The following is a 13,841-nucleotide window of genomic DNA, read 5'->3' as shown; positions in this document are numbered from 1 at the left end:
CTCCAAGAGAGCAGTCGTTCCTTTTGCCACAGTTAATCTTCTCGTGTGTAGCACAAATGGCCTGGGGCTAGGAAAACCCAGTGCCCACACTCTGTGTTAATCCCCATTTTCACCTGCAGGGAGCATTATTGCATGTGACAGAAAGGCAGTGTTTTGCACCTCTCCTGAACGGATCCAAAAGGCTCCTGCATACCCTGATACAAAATGGAAGTGGCTAATGTAAATCATGTTGTCCAATGGCTAAGCATGGTTTCAGTTGTGTTGAATAACATATTTTTTTGTTAATAAAATAATTACATAACCCTAGATATATGTACAAACTCTCACTATATACAAACTTTTGAACCTTGTTTTGATTTGATAAGATTTGGAAATTAATTAACAAAATTTACTTGAAAATCCTCAGAAAATTTAAGTATTATGCAGAGATTATGCATTGCACATTTGGAGCAGGCACACTCTGTTTTTCATACAAAAGAAAGAAGCTGGCTGCTTTAAGTACAAACTATACCCCAACCTTAACTGTGAAGTAACTGCAATTCAGCCTCCCTAATCCATAATAAATAGGGCCCTAACACATTCATGGTCCATTTTGGTCAATTTCATGGTCATAGGATTTTAAAAATTGTAAATTTCATGATTTCAGGCATTTAAATCTGAAATTTTGCTGTGTTGTAATTGTTGAGGTCCTGACCCAAAAAGGACTTGGGAGGGGTGGGGGGCATTGTAGTACTGTACCCTTACTTCTGTGCTGCTGCTGGTGGTGGCGCTGCCTTCAGAGCTGGGCAGCTGGAGAGCAGCAGCTGCTGGCGGGAGCTCAACTCTGAAGGCAGAGCTGCCGCCAGCAGCAACACAAATCAAAAAATGGCATGGTATGGTATTGCCACCCTTATTTCTGTGCTGCAGCTGGCAGAGCACTGCCTTCAGAGCTGGGCACCTGGCCAACAGCTGCTGCTCTCTGGCCTCCCAGCTCTGAAGGCAGTGCAGAAGAAAGGGTGGCAATAAATAACCTTGTGACCCCCCCCCCCCCTGCAACAACCTTGTGACCCCCCTGCAACTGACTTTTGGGTCGGGACCCCCAGTTTGAGAAACACTTGTCTCCCCATGAAATCCGTATAGTATAGGGTAAAAGCACACAAAAGACCAGATGTCATGGGGGGAGACCAGATTTCACTGTCCATGACATGTTTTTCATTGCTGTGAATTTGCTAGGACCCTAATAATAAAGGTTAAGATACCTTAGGTAAAGTTGTATTTGGGTAAATATAGGCATTCTTTTGAAAATGTAAATATATATATTAAAATAAATAATCCCTCTTCACGGGATTTCCACAGTCACAGATGATCCAGTGAAACTACAATGTGCATAAACTATAGACTGAGCGCTTGTCTTCATTGCACTGTTCTCTTGAACTATAGCTCAAGTTTTGACCCTAACCTGACTCCAGTCCACACGCAGAAATCTCTAGTTTGAGTTAAGTGGCATTTTAAACTAAAGCTAGATGCTCCATCAAGTATAGGTTGATGCGCGAGTGCTGCTGATGCTCAAGCTAGTAATGCAGTGTGAACTCAGCTACAGGCTATAGCTCAGATTAGCACTGCTCATCAGATCCTAATCCAATCACTTTGTGTAGCTCGAGTGTTGTATTGCAGTGGGCTGCCCTCACTCAAATTAGTCTAGGTCAAGTGGAGTAACTCAAGCTAACTGTTGCAATGGAGACAAGACCTATGAGAAGATCGCCACTTTTTCCTCTCCCCTGCATGTGGTACCTGTATGTGTGGAATCCTCCCTGCAAGCTTCTCTCTCATTTGGAGCTATTAAATCATCTGTTTCTGTATTTGCTTTCTGTGATATGCCTGCTTAATCCAATAAATGGGACTTTCTACAAACTCCAGCGTGCACTGGGATATTTTCACATTCAAATCAGAGGAGAGCAAAAACCAAGCAAGATAAAAGCTATCTTCATCTCTTTTTTTTTTTTTTAAGTGCAAGATGTTTATTTTTGCCAGACAGATTGGGTGTCCTAATCGGAAATTATGAGTGGTTAGGCAGAACCCTCTCTTTAATTAGGTTGCATAGACTGAGTCATTTTGCAAGCTAAACATTCTAATTTACAATGTACTGCACTGCAGCATTTCTCTAGGCCTTCTGCTGTGTAATAAGGTATTCAACTGGCAGCACAAGCTTTAAAAATATTGGAGCATTCAATCTCTTAGTTCACTTGTTCATTTTGTGCTTTTAATTTTAGTTGCAAATCAAACATGCAGTTACAGAGGCTGAGATCCAAAAGCTGAAGACAAAGGTAAGGATCAATACATAGTTAATTCATGCTAATTTTTTTCCCTTTTATCTGATGGAAGACACATATCTGTATGTAAACCAAAGTTCTTACTAAGAAAGACCTAATTAAAATTAAACTCAAATTAAGCTTGTTTGGGTGTAGGTCTTCCAGTAGAGGTTTCAGTAAAATCTAAAGCATAGCTATTGAGAAATTGCTAAAATATCTAGTTTTCATTAAATGTGCATTTTGAAGGATAACATAATGACTAAAAGACAGATTTTTAGCTTTATACTGTACTAATTAATTTTCTTTAACAATTCCATAAATTATATTTATATTCAATAATTGTAGCCTTCTTAATAGTTTTCTGATCAGTAGAGATCTGAAGACTAACTATTTTATTCTCCCCCTATGACTTTTGGCATTTTCCTTTCCTTTAACTATTAATTTCTTTGGATACAATATTTGCTTTTTACATACAAGAGAAACTACTGCATACAGTGTAAAATGCGTTATAAAAGGCAAAAGCTGATTGATTTCATGGAGGAAATTATCTCACAATTAGCTCTTAGAAATTAGATTTAATTTATTAATATATAGAAAATGTATTTTCTTATGTTTGGCCTTTTAATACCAATGTAACCTTTACGAGGAGTTCAGTTTTTGATAATGATTCAGTTGTTGAGTAATAGGTTTTACAATAACATTTTATATATATTACAGAAGAAAATAAAAGGAAGACAAAAGAGCAATTTTTAAAATTGAAAAAGGATTCAGCTGATTTTTTCTTACAAACATCCACACCCATCATATAATTAGCTTAGTGTTTATCAAATAGATCAGCTAAGATTACTGTTAAAAGGCAATTGTAATTTTATTTTATGTGAACTCTCATTGTTCTCTTTCATTTTAGGAAGCCAGAAATTTCTTTCTGTCCTTCCAGTTTAGGCTCTGATCCAGCAATTGCACCCATATGGATACACCTTTGTGCCCATGCACAGCCCCATCGACTTCCCTGTAATACATCCTGGATGTAGGCATTCATCTCTGCAAAACCAGTGGCAGGATTGGAGTCATTGTCTTTTTCTTTGCCACACATTTGTGCCTGACCTTTTTAGTAGAGCCAGGGCTATTTTTGGTTAAACTGCTAGTAAAACAATATGTTCAGTCTACAGATTACTCTGTTTGTTGTGTGCATCATTTATGATATCATCACAGCTTTGCCAGTACAAGTTAACTGCTGTTGATAAGTAACTAGACAGTGCATAAAACATTATTTGCTTTTTGTAAATTGTATGGACTTCAATCTGCAAGGTGCTGAGAAATCTGACCCTGATCCAGCCAAGCACTTAAGCCTGCAGTTAGTTTTAATAATAATAAATAATATCTAGATTTTACCTAGCACTTTTCTTCCATTGATACAAAAGAATTAACTACTCTGAATTTATTGGGAAAAATCCTGACTGTTGGACCAATGGAAAGACTCCCATTCACTTCAGTGGGTCTAAGATTTCACTCAGTGGGACCACCACTGTGCTTAGCCTTAAAGTTAATCAGGTGCTTAAGCGCTTGGCTGGATCGTGGACAGAGTGTTCAGCCCCTTGCAAGACAGAGCCCAATAAATATAATGGACTTTTTCTATCAGTATCATCTCTTTGATAATTTAAAAACATAAACTAAGTTTAAGATTTATAAACTAGAACCAGATTTTTCCTATTCTTATAACTGCTTTAAAAATTAGTTGAAATATTGGGTTTAAAACTTGTCTGTTTAATTAAAAAAAAACTTCCAAATTAAAATTTAATATTAGCTCTACTAATACTTCTCTCAGTGTATTAAGATACGAATCTTCCTTTCTAACTTTCTAAATTACGCAGATTATGATTAAGAAATTATCATTGCATGAAAACTGGTGCAATAAATTTCAAGTTCAAAAGTTTCTGATTTCAAAAAGAAGGCAGTTAGCTAGATAAGACACAATTAGCTTTTCCTCCATTGTTTTCTAAATAGCTTTGTGGTAAAATCAAATATAGAAGTTACAATTTGTAATTCTAATAATAAAAAATCTTGAGTTTCTTAGTCCATAGTGCTTTCTAACATACCTGCTTCAGATACATGAGGTAGAATACACTCCCAGTGCCCTACTATGTCCCAGGCACACCATCAGAAATCACCAACATTAGAAAGCTGGAATTTTTAAATGCTACAACATTCAACGGAAGCATAGAAGCTGCAGTGGATGCCAGATGCAAAAGACTCAAATTAATTTAAGTTTATTCATTCTTTCGTGTCAAACATGTATTAGAATTTCTCATTGTACAGGAATGGCCTTTGCATTAGTAATGCACAACCTTTATAATCATTAAGACACTGCTATTAACGCCTCTCAGTATTTCAAAGCATCTTGAATTACTGATTTTTAATGCAGCTATTTACTCTCAAGCCACTGTATTTGCTGTGTCCAGCTACAGGCTGCAGAGAATGAGAAAGTGAGATGGGAACTGGAGAAGACCCAGCTGCAACAGAACATTGAGGAGAATAAGGAAAGGATGATGAAACTAGAGAGCTACTGGATTGAGGCCCAAACCCTGTGTCACACTGTGAATGAACACCTCAAAGAGACTCAAAGCCAGTATCAGGCTTTGGAGAAGAAATATAACAAAGCAAAGAAATTGATCAAGGACTTTCAGCAAAAGTAAGCAGCTGCTATGGGCCAAAAATTGAAATAGTGGCCAGATAGGGAATGTTTATGTCATATACCTGTGTCTCTCTCGAAATATGAAACCCAGTGTTAAAGGCCTGTAAGATAAACAACATTTTTCACTTTGCTACCATCAAAACCAGGGGTGGCCAACCTGTGGTTCCAGAGCTGCATGCAGCTCTTCAGAGGTTGAAATGCAGCTCCTTGTATAGGCACTGACTCTGGGGCTGGAGCTACAGGTGCCAACTTTCCAGTGTGCCAGGGGGTGCTCACTGCACAATCCCTGGCTCTGCCAAAGGCTCTGCCCCCGCTCTACCCTTTCCTCCAAGGCCCTGTCCCTTCCCACCCCCTCCCCCAAGCCTGCCATGCCCTTGCTTCTCCCATTCCCCCTCAGAGCTTCCTGCACACTGTGGGAGGGAGCGGGAGGTGCTGATCAGTGGGACTGCCGGCAGGAGTCGGGGGGAGCTCTGATGTGTTACTGTGGCTCTTTGGCAATCTACACTGGTAAATTCTGGCTCCTTCTCAGGTGCAGGTTGGCCACCCCTGATTAGGGGTTGGGGCTTTTATTACTAAAAATATCGGCATTGTGCATATTTTTAAATGACTATAAATTAATTAATTTGCAGTATTAGTCTTTGTGTTAGAGAGCCATATTTGCAGCAGTTTATGATGATGTTGCCTCAGTTTGACTAAGTATTGTTTTGTATTGATGCAACATGAAGAAGCAAATCATGTTGAGACATTCTCACGCTGTGTTTTTCTTCTTCCTGACTCTTGAGAATGTTTGAATTGAACTGAATCAACTAGAGCATACCTCAGCAGTTTGGAGGGGGGGTCAGTTTCTCCTGACCCCCCCATTCCTGACATCTCAGAAATAATTTTCATTCTCCAAATAATTTTACACTAGGATTGCTTCATCTGCTACTGAAATCAGCCATTTCTATAATGAAACTCAGCTGTTTTAACAGTATATAGCAACAATAGACAGCTCCAAGCAGAGGAATTGAATACCCTATCCCACTGAAACGACAAGGAGGATTTTAGGTAGACAAAATGTCATTAACCACAGTGGAATTTTGCCAGTCTACAAGAACTAACTGGCATCTGTTGTGAATGGTGCCATTGGATCAATAATGGCCTCAGCTTTTCAAGACAATCGAAGTAGGGCCAAACCATCAGTTGGTGTGAACTCCGTTGTACTACCGAGAGTTACAGCAGTGGAGGATCTGTCCTATAATTTTTGACTGCTTCAAAATCCTAAATTACATCACTGATTTACTTTTAATTTTTGGATAATTAGTTTTGTACCTTATGCGTTACAGATGTAAATTAAGTGGTGATACCCAGTCATTTTCATATCTAACAGAGCGATTCCATCCCAACTGATGCTGCAAAATTCAACATAATTTGAAGTAATGATGCTTTATAAGTACAAATTATGAAAAGGTTAGTTTAGTTTATCACAGTTTCAACACAGTTGTTGTTGACAGTTTGAATAAGTGGGATTTTTACCTTAATTAGTTTACTACAATATGTTTACTCATTTGGTTGATAATAACTGCTCAGTTATTTTCTCCTACTTGCAGCTGCATGTTTAGTATTATCGGATTAGTACCAAATCTCCTGTTAACTAAGGATTATTTTTTAAATAAACGGGTATATTAATGACAGGTTTCAGAGTAGCAGCCGTGTTAGTCTGTATTCGCAAAAAGAAAAGGAGTACTTGTGGCACCTTAGAGACTAACAAATTTATTAGAGCATAAGCTTTCGTGAGCTACAGCTCACTTCATCGGATGCATTTGGTGGAAAAAACAGAGGAGAGATTTATATACACACACACAGAGAACATGAAACAATGGGTTTATCATACACACTGTAAGGAGAGTGATCACTTAAGATAAGCCATCACCAGCAGCAGGGGGGGGAAAGGAGGAAAACCTTTCATGGTGACAAGCAAGGTAGGCTAATTCCAGCAGTTAACAAGAATATCAGAGGAACAGTGGGGGGTGGGGTGGGAGGGAGAAATACCATGGGGAAATAGTTTTACTTTTTACAGATTGACAGAGCCAGAAGAGTACCCAGAAGTCACCTACTACAGGACAGGCCCAACAAAGAAAACAACAGAACGCCACTAGCCATCACCTTCAGCCCCCAACTAAAACCTCTCCAACGCATCATCAAGGATCTACAACCTATCCTGAAGGACGACCCATCACTCTCACAGATCTTGGGAGACAGACCAGTCCTTGCTTACAGACAGCCCCCCAATCTGAAGCAAATACTCACCAGCAACCACACACCACACAACAGAACCACTAACCCAGGAACCTATCCTTGCAACAAAGCCCGTTGCCAACTCTGTCCACATATCTATTCAGGGGATACCATCATAGGGCCTAATCACATCAGTCACACAATCAGAGGCTCGTTCACCTGCGCATCTACCAATGTGATATATGCCATCATGTGCCAGCAATGCCCCTCTGCCATGTACATTGGCCAAACTGGACAGTCTCTACGCAAAAGAATGAATGGACACAAATCAGACGTCAAGAATTATAACATTCAAAAACCAGTTGGAGAACACTTCAATCTCTCTGGTCACTCGATCACAGACCTAAGAGTGGCTATACTTCAACAAAAAAGCTTCAGAAACAGACTCCAACGAGAGACTGCTGAATTGGAATTAATTTGCAAACTGGATACAATTAACTTAGGCTTGAATAGAGACTGGGAATGGATGAGTCATTACACAAAGTAAAACTATTTCCCCCTGGTATTTCTCCCTCCCACCCTACCCCCCACTGTTCCTCTGATATTCTTGTTAACTGCTGGAATTAGCCTACCTGCTTGTCACCATGAAAGGTTTTCCTCCTTTCCCCCCCATGCTGCTGGTGATGGCTTATCTTAAGTGATCACTCTCCTTACAGTGTGTATGATAAACCCATTGTTTCATGTTCTCTGTGTGTGTGTATATAAATCTCTCCTCTGTTTTTTCCACCAAATGCATCCGATGAAGTGAGCTGTAGCTCACGAAAGCTTATGCTCTAATAAATTTGTTAGTCTCTAAGGTGCCACAAGTACTCCTTTTCTTTTTGGGTATATTAATGTGTATTGTGCCGTTACATTTGTTAATTTCCTGTTTAAATCTGTGATTGCTTTGATACCACAAATGTTTTTTTTTCCCTTAAGAGAACTTGACTTCATCAAACGCCAGGAAGCTGAGAGAAAAAAAATAGAAGAACTGGAGAAAGCGCACCTTGTAGAGGTTCAAGGCTTACAAGCTCGCGTGAGTAATGTTCACTCAAGTGTGTGAAGAATAAGGCAATGCTGTCTGATAGCCTGGAAAAAAAGCTAGTTGTTCATTTTGGTTAATAATTGGATGTATTTCTCTTAGATTAGAGACTTGGAAGCTGAAGTTTTCAGGCTGTTGAAGCAAAATGGGAGCCAGGTTAACAATAACAACAACATTTTTGAAAGGCAAACATCTTTTGGAGACGTTTCCAGAGGGGATCCAGTGGAGAGCCTAGATGTACAGCAAGTGTCTTGCCTGGATGGCTTAATTCAAGGTTTGTTTGAACCAGCCCTAAACTCCTGTTAATCTAATTTGCTGTGTATGAATGTCACTGTTGTGACTTTAAGAATTTACAGTAAAGAATAAATGAATATCAGAATAATCCTGTCATTTTCACCAAATGTATCTGATAGCAAACATTTTGTGTTATACTATTTAGTGGCAGTGCAGCACTACAGAACAGCTGTAAAATGAATATTCATCAGTAAGTGTAAGTGACTGAGGCCTGTTAATAAAGCAGAGGTCATTATTTATTCATTAAACCATCAATGAATTTTCAGTGGGATTGCCTACAACATTTAGGTTTCATCCATGTTTGTGTTGTGTCAATAAAGTAGGGAAAGATTGTGTTTTTTCCTGTGTCCTAGGTCTGTCTATAATTACCCAATTTACTAAAGATCAAACAGGAACAAAATTGCCAAAATGAGAAAAATATAATAAAATGTCTTATAAATGGATCTCTTGTATGTACAAAAAATAAACAAATGAGCTGTGTGTATATACAGTGTCTGAATACGGATACTAAATATATCTATCTATATTATAAATGGTGTGACAGGGTCAGACCAGATGGCTACAGGAGAGTGATAGAAGGTAGATATATTAGCCCCAGATTAAGCAGGTCCCTTTTCCTTGAGTAAGATCATGGGCTGTTCCAGAACAATCAGGAAGTTGCTGGAAATAATTAAGGCAGGCTAATTAGGACACCTGGGGCCAATTAAGAAGCTACCAGAATCAGTTAGGACAGGCAGGCTAATCAGGGCACCTGGTTTTAAAAGGACCTCACTTCAGTTAGTGAGGCCATGCGAGGAGCTGGGAGCAAGAAGCTGAGAGTGAGTAGGTATACTGTTGGAGGACTGAGAAGTATAAGCATTATCGACCTCAGGAGGAAGGTCCAGTGGTGAGGATAAAAAAGGTGTTGGGAGGAGGCCATAGGGAAGTAGCCCAGGGAGTTGTAACTGTCACATAGCTGTTGCTGGAGACACTGGAGACAGCTGCAATCCACAGGGCCCTGGGCTGGAACCTGGAGTAGAGGGTGGGCCTGGGTTCCCCCCATCCCCCAACTCCCTATTTGATATAAGAGGAGTTGACCTGGACTGTGGGTCCCACCAGAGGGGACAGTCTCTGGCCTGTCCCCCGACCCATTAGGTGGATCAGCAGAGACTGCGGGGATTGTTCTCCTCCTTTTCACCATGCTGGCCAGCGATGAGGTTAGCTGAGCAAACGGCAGGTTTGTGCCACTAACAAAAGGAGCCAAACTGAGGACTGCCGTGAACCTCTGAGGTGAGCAAATCTGCCAGAAAGTGCAGAACTCACCAAGGCAGAGGAGGAACTTTGTCACAATAGATAGGTATGTACATAAGTGTGTATGTATACTCACCTGTGTATACACAAATGGAAGATAGTACACAGGCATCTGAATTATAAAGTTGCATTGACATATCAGGACATCATCTTAACCATGAAAGAGATCAAATGGTTTGTGATGTCATCAGACCCCAAAATGTGTTTATATATCCTTAGTGATGGATTTCCAGTTTTGTTTTTTATATATTCAAAGAACATCATAAGATTTTAAAAAGAAAAATGTGTCTTTATTAAAGTCATATACAAAATGCAAGCTTTGCTCTTCTCCATGTTGTTTCTCTAATGAACAAAATATTTGTTATAATTTACAGTTGTTTTAAGATAGCTATGGACAGCTCATTTCTGGGGTGCTGGGTAGGTGGCACTGGAAGTAACTTAGTCCAGCATCATACAGTTGGTTGATGATCATTTCCATATTGATTAATACGTCATAGTCCAACACTTTTCTTCACACTTAAAAAAAAGTCTCATTTCATGGTTCTAATGTTTCAGCTTCCCTGCAGTTTATCAGGTTTTTCCTCTATAACCCAACAAGATTAAGACACAGGGGGTCTGGAAAGTGTAACGTTACTTATCCCCATTGGTCAATAAATAAGGAATAATCAAATGCACATTGAATAGGAGGAGACTGGCTAGGCACTAGTACCACAGAGAAGGATGGCATGAAAATTATAATAGATGATAAATTGTATGAGTAAACAAATACAGATTAGTAGCAGAAAGCCCAGTACTGTGTCATACTCTTGTAACTATACTAACAAGAGTCTCCAGAATGAAATCAGTGAAGTTTTGCTTCTTTCTATTATATATTGGCTAGGCCTTATTTGGGACTTCCATTCCCATTTAAGTCAGTTTGAGTTCTCCATTGATGTTTGAGCAGCATTTTATTTTTTATAAAGTAGATAAAAGTGAAGGCAGTTCAGAAATGATAGACGATCTTGCAGCCAACACCTCTGAGAAAATATAGAAACATGGGTCACGTTCAGTCTGGAGGACATGGAGACTCGATAACTCTCTACAAACTGACATAGAACTGTTGTAAGAATACAAGGAATAATAATTCTTATCAATGAACAAGGGACAGAGGAAGAAATTAATGGGACTTAACCAGCATTAGGGGAAATGTGTGTTAAATTTAAGTATATAAAATACTTTTAACCATAAGCATTGTAAAGTGGTCAAGAAAGCTGTCAGAGAAGGTTGACGAGTCCTCTTTGCTAATGATGCTATCATGAAGACTTTAAGAAGTTAAATCTATCCTGCAATGACAGATAGGAAGGTGAGAAGGGCTAAAGACCCACTCATTTCCAACCCAAACAAAAATAATCTATGAAAACCCTTATTCTCAGCTTCCCGAGACCATACAGTAGCCTAACAGTTGTAGTGCATTCTGGACCAGTTCCTGCAAAGTTCTGAGTACCCTCAACCTTTTTTGATGCCCACAGGATCCTTACAGGAGGTGCTCATTTTTTTTTCAGGATTGAGCGATGTGTGAATGAAATGCAAGTTCCTTATCAAATAATCATTTAAGAGCCACTGGGGGTTAATTATACAGATAAATCTTCATTTTACAAAAGTCACAGGGGCACCTGAAACCTTTGTGTAATGAAGGGCGCTGCAGCTGTATGAATGTTAAATAATAATAAAGACTAGTTTAAAAAAAATCCTCTCTGGCATAGAAGAATGCATTAGATTTCCTGATGTGTTGATTTTTGGCAGACTTATGAACGCTTTATTGATATTTTAACAATTGTTTCATGTGTGAACACAAACTAAATATTTCTCTGCAAGCAAATCAATCTGAATTATTGTATTTACCATAAGAAAAAAAAGATTGTCCTGCTAAAACTGTTCTGCCATATTGCAGAATTCATTCCCATAAATCAGAGTTTGTGAATGTTCCTTTCTAGTAAGCATTTATAATACTGAAATCTCTGAAATTTACAGACGCACTTATCATTACAAGAATGTTTATATGTTGCATCAGATATTTACAATAATGTTTTTAGTGCAACTGTTGACAAAAATAGCTAAAAAGTGGTTTGGGTCAGAAAACTGGCTGTGTAACAAAGATCCTCTTCTGAAAAGTATTCAGCATACTTGCTCTCTGTGTGTCTGCATCACAGCTGCATATGTTGCTGACAAAAAATGAATCTCTACAATTGTCATTACTACAGAAGCAATATAGCCATAGATGCAGAGCTGAAATCTGTTCTAAGGCACCTGCCATCTTTGTAACTAAGCACCAGTCACTAAGGCTAAAGTTTTACAAATTGGTTGCTGAGGTTGGACCAAATTCTGTTGGTAAAAGAGGCAAGCTTTTGAGCTACCCAAAACTCTTTGGAAAGGTACATGGCTACAGCACTGCAAACAAAACTGGTTACAGAAAGTTAGACATCTGATTCCATATTCAGGCATCTAATTAATTGGCTTGCTTTTCAGAAGGGCTGAACACTCACGGATCTATGGGCTTAATAGGTATGTAGGTAAGAATAGGAGCTACAGCTGTTCAGTAGAGCTAAGTAGAAATCTGATTTTCCCTTTCATGGGAAATGCCACACTTGCATTTTGAGGAGGGGGAGGGGAATTTGGAACAAAATGAAAACAGAGAATTTTAAATTTCCTGAAAAACAAACTAAATTTTTTTGTTTTGTTTTGGACTGATCACAATTCCAACTACAGCATTAAAAAAATTAACTTTTTATAATGTAAAATTTAAGGAATTTCTAAACAAAAAAATCATTTTGAAACCACAAAATTGAAATGTTCCATTCTGAAAATGCTGAAATGGAACTTTTCAATATTATTTTGAAATACTTTGGGGTTTTTTGTTTTAAATGACATTTCATTGAAATTGACACATCTGCAAAATGTTTCATATTAAGCAAAAAAGCATTTTACAGTGGAAGAACATTCCATTGGAAAATTCACGATCAATTGTAATGCTCACCACTTCTGAATAGTTAGACAACTTATTGGGTGGATAGATGTGGATTTAGGTGCCCAGATTTGAACATTATAATCTAAATACAACCTTTATTACAAAACAGTTAAATTTTGACTGCAGAATATTATGTGTGCTAATGCAAAAAAGCAGAAAGAACCCAGCGTGATTTTCAGATTCCAGGCTGAGTTTGCAGTTTTGACAATAAAAAAAGCAAAGAATCAGTTGTAAATTAAATAAATGTATAAAAAGTGTTCGTGGGCTTCCATATTTCTTTTCATATCTGTGTCTCTTCTGACTATACTCATGCTTTAAGAATAACTTAATGTTCTGAGGGAGGATGAATTCCTGACTCTCTGAGTTGGTGGAAGGACCCTCACAAGGTTTGTGTGGGATCTCCATTCTTGTGTCCACTCCCTACAAAGATCGTTGCTACTGATGCCTACCTGCTAGGTTGGAGAGCTGACTTCCAGGACTTGAAAGTGGAAGGCAAATGGATTCCCCCGGAGTCATCACTTTACATCAGTCTGCTTGATCTCATAGCAGTTCAGTATACTTGGCATCATTTCCTACCCAAGGTAGGGTAGGACAACAGAGCAGCTAGGTTCTGTATAAACTGCCAAGAAAGAGGAAGATTCCAATCCTTAAATCCAGAAGCCATAAAACTTTGGAATTGGTTGATATCTCACCAAGTCAACATCTCATTGGCTTATCTACCAGGTCTGCAAAACATCATTGCAGACACTCTGAGCTGGCATTTCTGCCTGGATCACACATGGCAGCTGAGCACTTTGGTAGTTCAAAAGATTTGTCTCTTCTGGGGCATTCCAGGGAGAGAACTCTTTGTGATGCTACCCACCATGAAATGCTGGTGTGTCTGTTCAAGAGGAGGATATGGTCACAAGTCCTTGGGAGATGCTATCCTCATTCCTGGCCTTGAACTCTGATATATGCCTGTCCCCCAACACCATT

The 13,841-nt window shown here is 38.8% G+C and overlaps 1 protein-coding gene across 26 annotated transcripts in view; it reads left to right on the top strand.

Annotated features, from left to right (window-relative positions):
* The window catches only part of PPP1R9A (protein phosphatase 1 regulatory subunit 9A), a 266,680-nt gene that overhangs the window by 212,460 nt on the left and 40,379 nt on the right, over nt 1-13,841 (top strand). For all 26 annotated transcript variants that reach the window (XM_043509271.1, XM_043509281.1, XM_038392368.2 and 23 more), the window contains 4 exons: nt 2,250-2,303; nt 4,748-4,977; nt 8,176-8,272; nt 8,381-8,552. In XM_043509271.1, the coding sequence (XP_043365206.1) occupies nt 2,250-2,303; nt 4,748-4,977; nt 8,176-8,272; nt 8,381-8,552 (553 nt within the window). The remainder of the gene's footprint in view (nt 1-2,249; nt 2,304-4,747; nt 4,978-8,175; nt 8,273-8,380; nt 8,553-13,841) is intronic.

The sequence above is a fragment of the Dermochelys coriacea genome, chromosome 2, assembly GCF_009764565.3.
Source record: "Dermochelys coriacea isolate rDerCor1 chromosome 2, rDerCor1.pri.v4, whole genome shotgun sequence".
Lineage (NCBI taxonomy): Eukaryota > Metazoa > Chordata > Testudines > Dermochelyidae > Dermochelys > Dermochelys coriacea.
The sequence above is the reverse complement of the archived record's forward strand: the minus strand, read 5'-3'. Positions and strand labels throughout refer to the sequence as shown.